This window comes from Aphanomyces astaci, assembly GCF_000520075.1.
Source record: "Aphanomyces astaci strain APO3 unplaced genomic scaffold supercont1.28, whole genome shotgun sequence".
NCBI classification, from domain to species: Eukaryota; Oomycota; class Saprolegniomycetes; order Saprolegniales; family Verrucalvaceae; genus Aphanomyces; species Aphanomyces astaci.
In genome coordinates, this window is record NW_009798291.1 from 439,982 (window position 1) to 452,526 (window position 12,545).

General features: G+C 51.9%; 2 protein-coding genes across 3 annotated transcripts; one reads left to right on the plus strand and one right to left on the minus strand.

The window, feature by feature from the left end:
* Nucleotides 1–146: 146 nt before the first annotated feature.
* On the minus strand, nt 147–9,916 carry H257_10475. 2 transcript variants are annotated; one of them, XM_009837038.1, is made up of 4 exons: nt 3,963–9,916; nt 3,122–3,315; nt 1,250–2,906; nt 147–634 (listed from the first exon to the last, which is right to left on the minus strand). In XM_009837038.1, exons 1-4 carry the CDS (start codon nt 9,792–9,794, stop codon nt 176–178), a joined length of 8,142 nt encoding a protein of 2,713 aa, XP_009835340.1. In that variant the 5' UTR covers nt 9,795–9,916; the 3' UTR covers nt 147–175. The 2 variants fall into 2 exon arrangements, with proteins under 2 accessions (XP_009835340.1, XP_009835339.1); XM_009837037.1 differs by lacking the exon at nt 147–634 and having other exon boundaries at nt 857–2,906.
* A 247-nt stretch (nt 9,917–10,163) lies between these two features.
* H257_10476 (hypothetical protein) lies at nt 10,164–12,411 on the plus strand (the record flags this gene model as incomplete). The annotated part of the gene is made up of 9 exons (XM_009837039.1): nt 10,164–10,291; nt 10,351–10,770; nt 10,823–10,990; nt 11,067–11,153; nt 11,214–11,414; nt 11,851–11,901; nt 12,027–12,092; nt 12,177–12,266; nt 12,394–12,411. The coding sequence occupies exons 1-9, from the start codon at nt 10,172–10,174 to the stop codon at nt 12,409–12,411; spliced, it is 1,221 nt and encodes a 406-aa protein (XP_009835341.1). The 5' UTR covers nt 10,164–10,171.
* Nucleotides 12,412–12,545: the final 134 nt, after the last annotated feature.

Below are 12,545 nucleotides of genomic sequence, written 5' to 3' on the forward strand. Positions count from 1 at the left end.
TACAACTACCCTGCATGAGCTCGTTGAATTCGTTCATGAGTACTAGTAGTGTGGACTAACTACAGTACTACTGTACATCCCGCCCGTACCTATTACTGTATCGTAGTTATACACAACGACTTGAATATATCCTCGTTTCAAAAGAGCCCAAGAGACAGTACATATATTATTCCACTTAGGCCAAGTGTTGGGCGTCTGGTAGTCGGGTGAATATTTTGTCGGCCATTTTATAGCTTTTCTTGTCTCCGTCATCGTAAAACACGGCGTGCTCGCGGGTCGTGGGGTTGTAGCTGTTGACAACGCCCGTATACCACTTTTCTTTGGCCCACTTGACGCGCACCTTTTTCCCCACGAGGTCCATCGGGTCGTCGTCGCTGTCGTACATGTCGTCGACGGGGACGGACGCCGACGCCAGCAGCGACCGCAGCCGCGGCACCAGCTTCACAATCGACTTGTCCACGTTCTTGACCAGCGTCGGGTGGGATGTTATGACATCGCGCCATCCGCTCGTGGACTTGGGTTTGGTCAGCAGTGTCCGTTGCGTTTGGAGGTACCCGTCCGCGCCGCGATGCGAGAGCAGCCACTTTTCAGCCCACGACCAACTGCGCTGGTTTTCATGCAGCCACACGCTTACCTACAACCACCAAACAAAAGCAAAAAATAGCATTCGTTAATGTGCATATATACGTGTGGTAGAGTGGCTTGATTTATGGTAACGAGTCGGGTTTCAAGAATGAATGTAATATATATATATATATTCATCCAGAACTCGGTGCCGATGACAGGCAACGGAGGAACCGGTTTTCAAACATGAATATAATATATATATATATATATATTCATTCCGAACTTGGTGCCGACAACAGGCAACGGAGGAACCCAACAATGGGAATATCACATTGAAATGTATGCAATGGTCCTTCAGAAACATGCCATCTTCATGTACAAACTCTAGACAATTATTGAAGAAACATGAGGGTATTCTCGGATAGAATGATTGCAAGTGTATATATATATTCTAGTATATCAGTATATATATATATCTTTTCAAATAGGCAAAGATTCATTTCTCAACATCACGTGGAATCCAAAGTGTGTCGTTTAATTCTATTTCAAACAATCCAATGTGACTACGAAATAACTTCACATGGTACAAGTCAAACAGATTGTGTTTACCATAGTTATATGGCCATTATTCAGAAATATGGGAAAAAGGCAAACATAAATCGCAAAGTAATAGGCAACAGACCTTGGGCACACGTTTGGCCATGCGGAGGAGCATGTCAAGGGTGGTTTCCGTAGCTTTAAAGTACTTTTGCTGGGACGCCATGATTGCAATCAGCCTCGTCATACCCGCCGCCATCCGGTCGGACGCAATCGAGTCGTCCACTGCCAGCAGCACCCGCAGTGTCCGAAAGTACGGCTTGAGTAAATGGTGGTCCTCGTCTTCGATCGCATCTAGCAGGTAATCGAGCCATGCCATCGAGAACTGTGGCGATTCCCAGCACATCGTAGTCACAACCGTCGTCCACGGCGCAGTTTCGGCGCTGTAGCTCGACGCGCGATGGGTGAGCAGACACATCCAGTCGTGCGACGACAATGCGTTATCTGGTTCGTCCAGTGTCGTGGGGAGGTATTGTACACAAGAGGCGGCGGGCAGGGCGGAAGTCACAGAGGGACGTCGGGGCACGTGTTGGAGGACGAGGGCGAGCAGTTGCCACAGGTGCTCGTCGCCAATGAGGACCTTGGGGGGAAGGGGGGGGGTATGGAAAGCATGCTGGAGGCCACTGGGGGGACGCACAAGAAACTCGTCGCCGGTCGGGGGGACAGGTTGAGCGTTCTTCCCAGTGACCATCATCCCCACCAGTTTCGCCACGAGGTGGTGACGATGAACGAGACATGCGCTTGCTTCTGGTCCCTTTCGCGCAAATGCGAGCAAGAGGTCCACAAACGAGTGTTCACACTCTAGAATGTGATCAAACTCGGTCAAGAGCTTGGACATCATTGGCTCACAGCGTGCCACGTCAGCACACATGTCCATCGCTCGCAGTGTCACATCCGTGGCAAATGTGCGCACCGGCTCTTGATCGTGCTCCACCAAAACGTCCACCAGCAGCGTCGGGTGCGTTCCCAGAGTGTATATCCACCACAAACTGCTGGCTTCATTTGTCCCCACCATCGACAGCACCAGCGGCCGCCATGCCAGCAGACGCGCCACTTCACGGCACTGCCACAAAGTCCCAAATACATAAGTAGCAGCCACCTGAAAAGCCAGACTCGTCAGCCCCAGCGTTTCCATGTGGGAAGAGTACTTGTGGCACAAGTCGTACGTGAACGTTGTGCACGCGGCCTCGGCTACGTATTGCTTTCGCCAAAATGATTGGTTTTCCGCGTGGATTGCGTGCCAAATCGACGAAGGGATGTTCGAGGTACTGGTACTACTAGTAGTAATAGGGGCGTGGAGATGAACCCGGCGTTTGAACCGCAGGACTGCCATGATTGCCACACTCGTACCGGCAAACGATCGCTTGTTTGGCGGAGAAAGTTGCTCAGCAACGAGTGCCAACGTGGGTTTCCGACGGGTGTACACGAGCATGAACGCGCTGTGGGTCTTCATACTCGGAGTGTGCTTCCCCGAAGGGTCGGCGACCCCCCCAAAGCACTCGGCAGCCAAGTGTCGAGGGTCGAACGGTGTCACAACAGTGTCGTTAAACTCGTACCAGGACGATGCATGGGGGTCTTTCAAGTAGGCGTAATAGTGACCGGAATGGGCACTACCCATGTGCACAATAGTGCCCGTCAAGTCGTACTGGTAGTACTCTGGCGCCCGCCACTCTATCGATGCATTCGAGGCGTCGATGACGTGGAGCTGTCGACGCGCAGCAGCTTGGCCTTCCTTGGTGTACCTACATAAACATGTGAGTGACCCCACTTACAACTGCTACTAGTACTACTACTACTAGTACTACGTCGTAGCTCCTTTCACAATATATACACATAACAAGACTGGTGTGTGACCATACGAAGAAGGGATACAAACATACATACATACAGTCACTTCAAACCCTTTAAATCCAATACTATATGAACTTTTCAGAGGTATGTATATAGGATGTTTTACCGTCGCATGTCTAGCTCGACGGGAAACTCAAATCGGTCGTGAACTTTGACTTGTTGCATCGTTTCAAAGTCAAATTCAAAGCGTTTCAAGTGCAAAATGAGGCATTCCGGCAGCGTTTGGATGGAAATCCGCTTGTGTGTGTCCATCGCATGCTTGTCGCCGTGGTCGTCGTCGTCGTCCCATGTATAACTCACCTACAATCCCACGAATTGTTAGGGATTCATTCTTCCATACACTGTATATAATATACAAGTCGATTCGACATTGGAGTGCGGTGCGAGCAGTCAATCGATTGACCAATCAAAACCCACAACATGTTTCAACTGGCCAATCACATTATTATCTCACGTCAACCATCCATCATCGAATAACTGGGACTTGTATTTGTGTGACCACTGTTTACATACAAAAATCCGTACAACCAATCGATCGATCAATGGATGTTTGGCAAAAATGAGCACAGAAATATAATCCAGCTTTTGGCGACAAGGACACTATACAAATATACTCTCATTCACTCTTTATCCATTCCAAGACATTAACAAATATATACAGTATATACATATAGTCTTAAGTCGATTTGAATTTGGAGTGGGATGCTCAACCGACCAATCAAAACCCACAACACTGTCAAGTGGCCAATCAAAAACTCCTGCAACACTCAATCGAATCATCCCTGTGTGCCTTCAAATCGTGTACATGGTCGCAGTAATGTTACATACAAAATCTAATACACAATCAAATCGACTAACAATAGATTGGGCACATGAGCACACACTTATATCCACTACAACTATTGGCTACAATCCCAATATATATATATATATATATATATATATACCGTGTCGCCTTCGACCCAGCTGTCGAGTGACTCGACCAGAGTATTTTTATCCCGCACAGTCACGGAAATATAATGAAACGGTTCGGTGCGTTCGCTGTATCGGTTGCCGTCGGCCACCAATTCATTGCTAAAGACTCCTCCGAGGGCCCTTGCAAACGCCGCTTCGACGTCGTGCTGCTTGCCGTTGTTGATCTCTGCCTCCAGCTGCTGGAGAAACGACGTGAGAAACTCGCTCGCGTCTTGCTGCATCTTGACATTGACGGCGGCGCCCGTGTTAGTTTTCAGCACAGACAGCAGGCCCAGTGGGTTAACGTATGGACGGGAGCTGCCGCGGAGGTGCGCGTACAGCGACTGCAGCTGGAACAGGACGGGCGACGACTCGGACTCACACGACAATACCAAGCGCTGAAACGGCGGAAACATAAAACCCATCTGCACGATCGCGTTAAAGTAGCACGTATTCCCGAGGTTCTTGAGCCCGACAAACGGTCCGCGGGGCGTCGTTGGTTGTTTCGGACTCGTCGCCTTGGATGACAAGGAAAGAGAAGAGGAGGTTGAGTGCTTGATATCGATTTTTGGAGGTTTCCGATCAAATGCATGCTGGGGGAGCATGCGAGCCAGCACGATTGGCAGCGCCAATGCTGGAGATACGTCGACACATTGCAAGAGCAATTGAAACGCGGCGGATCGAGAGCCACGGCTTCGGCATTTGGCCAATGTCGTCGTCGTCGATGGTGGAAACAAGCACTTGTCAAACACTTCAACTACCAACGCTGGAGTAATCCACTCGGTATGTGTCGACACTACCTCCATCTCATCCACGTTGCTTGCTTGTTCGTTGCTGGGTGGTGGTGGTGGCTCCATCCAACCGAGAAATGTATGGAGCAGCCCTTCCAGCACATGATCAGCTTCGTCGTCGGGCGTCGTGGCCACCAATTGCAGTCGCGCCAAGAGCCTCCCCATGGCACGTTGACTCTGCTCGTGAACCGAGCGCAACTGTTTGTCTTGTTGCTGTTTGGCGACAATGTCTCCGTACAAGTAAAACAAATCACCGTGGGTCACGGGGCCGTCGTACGACCCCAACAGTGTCACACAAGACGGCACCAACACCTGCCACGACGACGGGTTCAACGTGCTGTTGCACACGCTTTGGACTGTCTTGGCAGCTTCCCCGCGCACCCGCGACGACGCATGGTCTAATGTCCCCACCAACACTGACTGGACATGTGGATGCTGCTGAAATGTCGTAGCCAGACTCGTCTTACGATCCACAACAAGTAGTTGGCACACCAACGACAATGCATGAACCAACGCTAGTTCACACACAGAGTCGGGGTTGTCTAGAAGGGGAGCTGGCGAGTACACGACCCGCTGCGACGACGTGCCAGTAGGCCCATCCGTTGCGGATACCCCCGTCTGCGATGCCGTGAAAGTTGTTGTTGGTAGTAGCTGCTGGCTAGAGAGGATGACATGTGCAATGTCCAGCACGTTGCACAGCACCATATCCCACACTCCAGCATCGTTATCGGGCCACGTCACTGGATTGGCGTCAACATGTGGCTGCAACGCTCGGTCCAGTGTGGCAAACATGAGCGACCAGCCGTGCCATACGAGCAGGTTCTTGGCACTGGAGAGGACGGCAGTATGGTGCAGCAGCACCTCCCGCACATGGATTGCCACGTCCGGTGCCACTACCTTTGACGGCGGATCATCCATTTGAAAGATGAGCGTCGGCAGCGACGTTGAAAGGACAGACGACGACGGGGATGGCTGACGGGGGAGCCGCGCGAGGACGCGCCACACAGTGTCGCACACGGCAGGGTCCTCCAGCATCTCGAGCAGCGACGGTACCCACGTGGACGCCAGGTACGTCGCGACGGCGGCCCAGTCGGCGGCCGCGTCGCCACGGAGGAGCTTCGCTTTTTTGGTCGACTTTTTGTGTCCGGCCGTGTCCACTTCAGGTTTTTTCAACACGATCGCTTCGACATACGCCTTCTTCTTCTTGGACGACGTCACAGTTGCAAAGATAGACACGTCGTCCAGCGTTAGTCCATCGTGTTGTGACACGGTTAGCTTGACCTTGGTATCTGTGAGCAGCCGAATCCTGTCGGCAAAATGCCCAACGTCGGCCGCAACTCGATCTCGAAGCTCCCCCACTAGACACGTTCCTGGCAGCGAGTAGTTGAGCGGCGCACTGGTCCGTCCGTCCTGCATCTTGATGTACACCATTAGGTCGTTGGAGACGACGGCCACGTCCGGCACTCGCCCGCTTTGGGGGTCGTCGCCGCCGCCCCGCCAGCCCATCGGTTGTGCGTGGTATAGAAACATGGCGAGCAGCTCCAGCAATCGTCGAGCAACGCTAGTTTTGGCCAATGACATGGCGTCGTACACGTGGGACATGCACCACACGGCAAACTGGAGCCAAATGTCTCGGCGCGAGTGCTGTTGTTTGGACGTTGCAGAGAAAGTTGCTGGCGACAGATGCAGCAACAGGTACACAAGGTACTGCTGCGCCGCATCTGCCACTGCGATGACGTGGCACGTTGTGGCAATGGCCAGCAGCGTGTCGTACCCGTGCAAGTCGGGCAGCGGCACATTCACTGAAAAGTCGTCGGGGAGATGGACGTCCGACAGGTTGCGGTAGATCGCGCCATTCACATACCGGAATAGCCGCTCAAAGCAGTCAAATTCCACCGTGTCCATCGCAGAAGGAGTCGAGAATTGGTGGGCAAAGATGGCTTCGACATCGTCCTCGGTGAACGCGCCGTTGCTGACAAACTTGTCGGGCAACACAGCCATAGCTTGCGACGTTTCCGTACACTTTGGAAGGACGTCGGTCAACCAGGCAAAGTACATTTGCATACGTCGACTCGTGTGCAATGATCTGTACAGTGCGTTTATATGAGCCTTGTCCAGTGTTAGTCCCGATGAAGTGAGTAGAAACCCCAGAAACGCCAGACACGGAGCGGTAGAAGCAACCCCCCCCGTCCGAACGACGGCGACCACCACGTCCACCAGTTGGTACGTCGTGACTAGTTCGTCGATAAACGGGTGCAGCGGGTGCAATTTGATGGCATTTTTGATCGCCGAAGCTTCCACGGAAGACGTCACACGACTCAAATCCACTTGGGTACGTACATATCCTTCAATGATCGCTTGCAAAACGCGCAGCGCCAGCTCCACGGGCACACCAATATCTCGTTCATGTTGGTGCGGCGCCGCCGCCAGCGCGCGCACACACAGTTGAATGTATCGTTCTCGAGTATTGGGAGCTCCATCATGCATGTGATGAGTAGCTTCAATCACGTGCATTTCATGGAGCAACGTGGCGAACGCCGTGATAAACTCTTGATGCATAGCATGATGGGGGGCTTGGGTCGTGGCTGTCCAGAGCATGTCGACACCCAGCGCCGCCACCTTGGTGAGCGTGGCGACTTCAACCGCCGCCTTTGTTCGGGCTGAGTGTGCTTTTCCGTTGGCGAGGCGGGTGATTCGAGTGAGGAAATGGATGGTCAGGCCGTCGTAGTCGGCGAGGGGGATCGTGTCATGCAAGAGTCGAGCGATGGCGTCCAAGAGCGGAATGTTCATGGACGATGCCAGCTGCAGCAGCATCTCGTACACGATCTTGCGCCGCGTCGTGTGCTTTCTTCCGAGGTGCCACAGCAGCGTCAGGTGCGTTTCTGTGAGGAGTCCGTGCTGGGATAGCAGCGCAAGCAGCGGCGTACTTCGTTTCCATACTTCCACATGGGCGTCTCGAACGACAGATATTGCCGGGGTGACGGCGGTGGGGTCGCCCAATAAGAGCTCGAGCACGTTGGCGCGGCGGAGCCAGCGAGCCAACGCCCCCGACGTGAGCCATCTCGCCCTCGACGGGGTAGAAGACGACGAGATGGACGACGAGATGGACGTGGGAGTGGTGACAAATGTAGACGCTGTTTTTGTGATCAACGAGGACAACCGTTGCAACGACCCGACTCGTTTCGTGGCGGACGTTGTCGCAGACGGATGGGAGGCCAGATGGTCGTCCAGGGCCTGGGCTTTGGCTCGCCACTCGACCAACTGGTGGATACCCGTGAGCTGGTGCGATAGCGACCGACAGCTCACGTACTGGTACGCCATGTTGATCCGTGTAAGTTCCAGTCGCTCGTCAAACGATGTCGCATGCAGCAGCCACGACGACGACGACGATGAGATCAAGGCATCGATTCGATCGAGCACGGATTCCACGACCAGTTCAAGGTCCTGGTGGAGGTCGGCGGGGGTGACTTGGTTGAGGCGATCAAAGGACGCATGGAACAGCCGCGTGAGCACGTCGACGTCGGCGTCTGTCGGCATTAGAATCGGCTTGGCATGCCCGAGCAGCGTCAGGTACATATCTAGCTCGGCCAGCGGCACCAACACTCCCCGTTCGTTCGATGCTCCTGTTTCACGTTCCACCCGCCGTAGCATGGCGCGCAACCCGCCAGCTTGAAGAAAGTACTCGATGTTTTCCACAAAGTAGACGCTTCTGCACGGTGCCAATCGGGGCACGACTTGGCCAGCAGGTGCCATGTCAAAGTACATTGTGTGCTCGAAATCGTCTAGGCGTTCCCAGTGCGCGGCGTGGCCATCGGGCTGGTAGAACGCGCTGCACACGTCGTAGCCGTTGCAGAGCAACTTGATCAACGCGACGACTGCGTACGGATACACTGGCGGCGGAATCATCGAGTCGTCGTCGCCGAGAACCGCGGCGACCCAGTGCTTGAGGCAGTTCTGGAGAAATGCCTGCATCGCCCTCGCCGTGTCCACATCTCGACATGGAGATGCCATGCAAGTTTCGACAAACGGTACCAAGCAGCTCTGAAAGTACACCAAGTGCATATCAAAGAAGGATTCGTCCAGCGTTTGGTGGATGGCTTCAATGTCCGCGGGCACGAGCAGCCGCCGCATGGACGTCGCACGGAGCGTCGGGTACGCCGGCGACAGCGTCAAGTTGGTGTGGGAGCCTAGCGGGGCCACCTTGGCTCGCACTTGGGCTCCCAGCACCACCAGTTCCTTGTGCGGGGCTCGGTATTGGGGGAGCAGCAGCACCAGCGCTTGCGGCGGCAGCAACCGTGAGGGGGTGACGCTCGTGTTGGCCTTCACTTGCGAAGCTCGCCACCGAGGGGAAAGCGCGGTAGAGGTCGAGTCCAGCACGTCCACCCACGTTCCAACGGCATATCGCGACAATGGACTCGATGAGGCGGCGACGGCGGCGGCTGTCGTGGCCTCGAAATCGTCCACGTCGGCACGGGTGGCGCGCTTGAGACAAAGGCGGTGGTGCGAGAGATGGGCATGGATGGATGTCAGGAGGTGTTCAGACGTGGGATTGGGATCGTCGGAAGCGGCGGGAGGCTGCACGACGTTGACCCATTCGAAGGCGGCAAGGGACGATGATGGTACAGTGTTGTTCGACTCGATGAAAGCAGAGTGCTTGGTGGTGCTGCCGGGTATGTTGTCAATACGCAGCTCCTTGATGGGCAACAGTACCTTCGCATCGTCGTCGTCGACGAATGTGGAGTACAGTAGATACATCGCGGGCACGTCTGTGGAATCTGCGGGTGATGTCGATGCCGGAGTAGTCGTAGACCGAACGATCGGCTTGGGAACCATGTCGTACCCATCGACTTGGTGCGTGTGAATAAGCAGAGCGCGCACTGGCGGCAACACGTCGTGGTCTGGAGCTTGCAACTTGTACCATAGGTACGTCTGCGGCGAGATTTCGGCGGCGGCACCTTCTGCATTGGTCACACGATGATACCCTGGTGGTGCCAGCGCTTGTCCATATGTGACTTCAAATCCAATGATCCACATGGTTGGTCCGTGTAGCAAGCAGCAGCTCCAGCGGCGATGTCGGATTACGTTGGTCTTATTGCGTGTTGTTGAGACAACAAACAAAAGATATTTTATTCTCACAAAAAGCGAATAAAAATTGGGCTCATGAAATTAGGATTGTATTTGATTTGGGTATACCTATCGTGAACTACATGCAGAGAAATGTGATAAAAATATGGGATAAAACCAAATTCCAATCCATTTGTTTTTTTGCACGCAAGTCCTGCCCCAATGCCAATAATACAACGATTTGATTGGCTATTTTGAATTCCAAACTCAGAAAATTGACCAATCCGATCGCAGGGATTTTCGAGTTTACCGCTTCGTGGATTTCAAACATCCTCATCAGCATTGCGATGGACGAGTTCGACCGCGAGGGGCCGCTCTTTGATGGAAAGGTGCGGGTGCTTGTGCAGCAACCCGAGCGCGACGAACGTCATACGCTCCTTACCGTGCGCATGCTGAACGGCCAACGGGTACGTCCGTATGAACTCTGTGGCCATATATGTAGACGAAGCCCTCATTGGTGTGGCAGACGCTGAACAGCAACCAAAAGGAGCGCGTGCTGCGCATCGAAGTGACAGACGACGAAGAGCTCGAGACGTTCTTCCTGTACGTGTGGAGTGTGTCGGAAGAAGAGTTCCATGACCTCAAGCACCAGCAACGCCTCCTCGTGGACTTTCCCAAGTTTGCCGCCAACTTCATGGACCTGTTGACTTGTTGCCTTGCGAAACCCACGCTTCTCCACGAGTCTTCGTCGTCCCATCGTCCAGAAGGTCAGGCGCCGCTGAGCTACTTGGCCGTGCTCAACACGCACGACGTGGCCGGCCACAGCACGTTCAGTATCGTCGAGACCAACGCGTTCAAGCGCTTGACCCATCTATCGCTGCAGTTTACGCCTGGCGACGACGCCGAAGTCAAGCTGTACCTGGCCGCTCGCTTACGACAGACCACGGTACTACCACCATGATCACATCCACCTATGGCTCAATCTTCTTGACGATTAGCACGAGAAACGAAGGCTTCAGGACGACTTGATGTCAACCACCGCCGACCTCGACGCTACGAAAGCGTCCGAAGCGGCGCTGCAGACCCAAGTAGACCGTGCCATGCAGCAGCATGCCGAGCAATTAGGGTCGGCCAAGATGGCCGCGTCCGAAGCCATGACGGCACAGGTCTCGCCATCATACCACACATATACGACATTATTATTTATAATGTATCTTCGAACATCATTATTATGCCAAATAGAAAGAAGCCGCGCTTCAGACTCTGCACGACACGGAGCGCATGTACACGACCAAGCTGGAAAACCTTCGGTTGTCGTCGAAAGAAGAGGTAGGTACTGTGTGTTGTCGTTTGATATACATATATATAAAAATATGTATATTCGATCAGATCGAACAACTGCAGCATAAACTGGCCGAGACCGAATCGGCGCTACAGTTGCTGCAAAAGACAAAATACCAGCATGAGACCAATATCGCCACACTTGAGAGACACGTGGCAGCCCTGGAGGACACCAATCGCCTCAACAGTGTCGAGCTGCAATCCCTCAAATCTCAAAATAAAGCACTGGACCAGGACGTGTTTACCAAGGTAAGGAGAATGGATGTACTACTAGTATATTGTGGTCTTTCGAGTGAAATTTCATGGTGTTGTGGCGTGAATTTTAATCGATTTGATTGGCTACCTCAGATGAGCTCAACATTATTAGCCAATCAAAAACGTCTCAATGAAATTTAACAACCAATCAGATCGATTGTGGATCGGTTTGGGCGGCGCGATTCGTTTGCACCCCCAAATATTTGTATATCAAATCGACAATGGTATCTGTCATACCTTTGCACCATGAACAATGTATTTAAATATTCCATTAAGAATATACATTTTGCGATTTCATATAATAAGATAGTTGTTATACTTCGTGGTGCAGATCAACGACAAATACGGTAGTATATATATAGCTGTACTGGACTGGATTGCATAGAGTGTATGTGTCGATCTAGTAACACATAACAATCGGAAATGATAGGAAAAACTGCTCACCCAGAACGACTTGCGCATCGCTGCCCTTCAGCAACAGGTAATGTCAAACATATATATTTATTTATTGTGGATATATATATATTATAGTGGTTGATCATGTATGGATGGCATAATAATATACATAGAATTCAACTGGATAGTTATGTATATATGGGAATGTAGGTGGCCGACAAGGAAGATGTGATTGCAAAATCCACCGAGTTGCTCCAAGCGTCGACAAACCACAAGGTACTCCACTTTGAATATGTTTCTCGTATTTCCACATATTTTATCTGACTGAATATATATATATGTATGTTGCTAAACAACTAGCTCGAGATTGAAGAAACGCTGAAAATGTACAAGGCCAACAACAGCACGATGCAGCAAAAGCTCGAGTTGAGCATTTCCGAGATCAACAAGGTACTATATCGAGTTAACGCATTATTTCATATTTATCTATATCCATTTAAATATGTATATATATATATATAACCATTTTAGATGTATAAATATATTAATTAGTACATTTATTTATACATCTGGTAAGATTATAACCATTCTGTAGGGAAATCAAATCATCCAGCAAATCCACCAGGAAAACCAAGCGTTCAAGGCCAAAATGCGCATGAAGTCGAAAATCTTGAAACAACAGGAATTGGTACGACGAACGTATATATGGGATATATATATATATATATA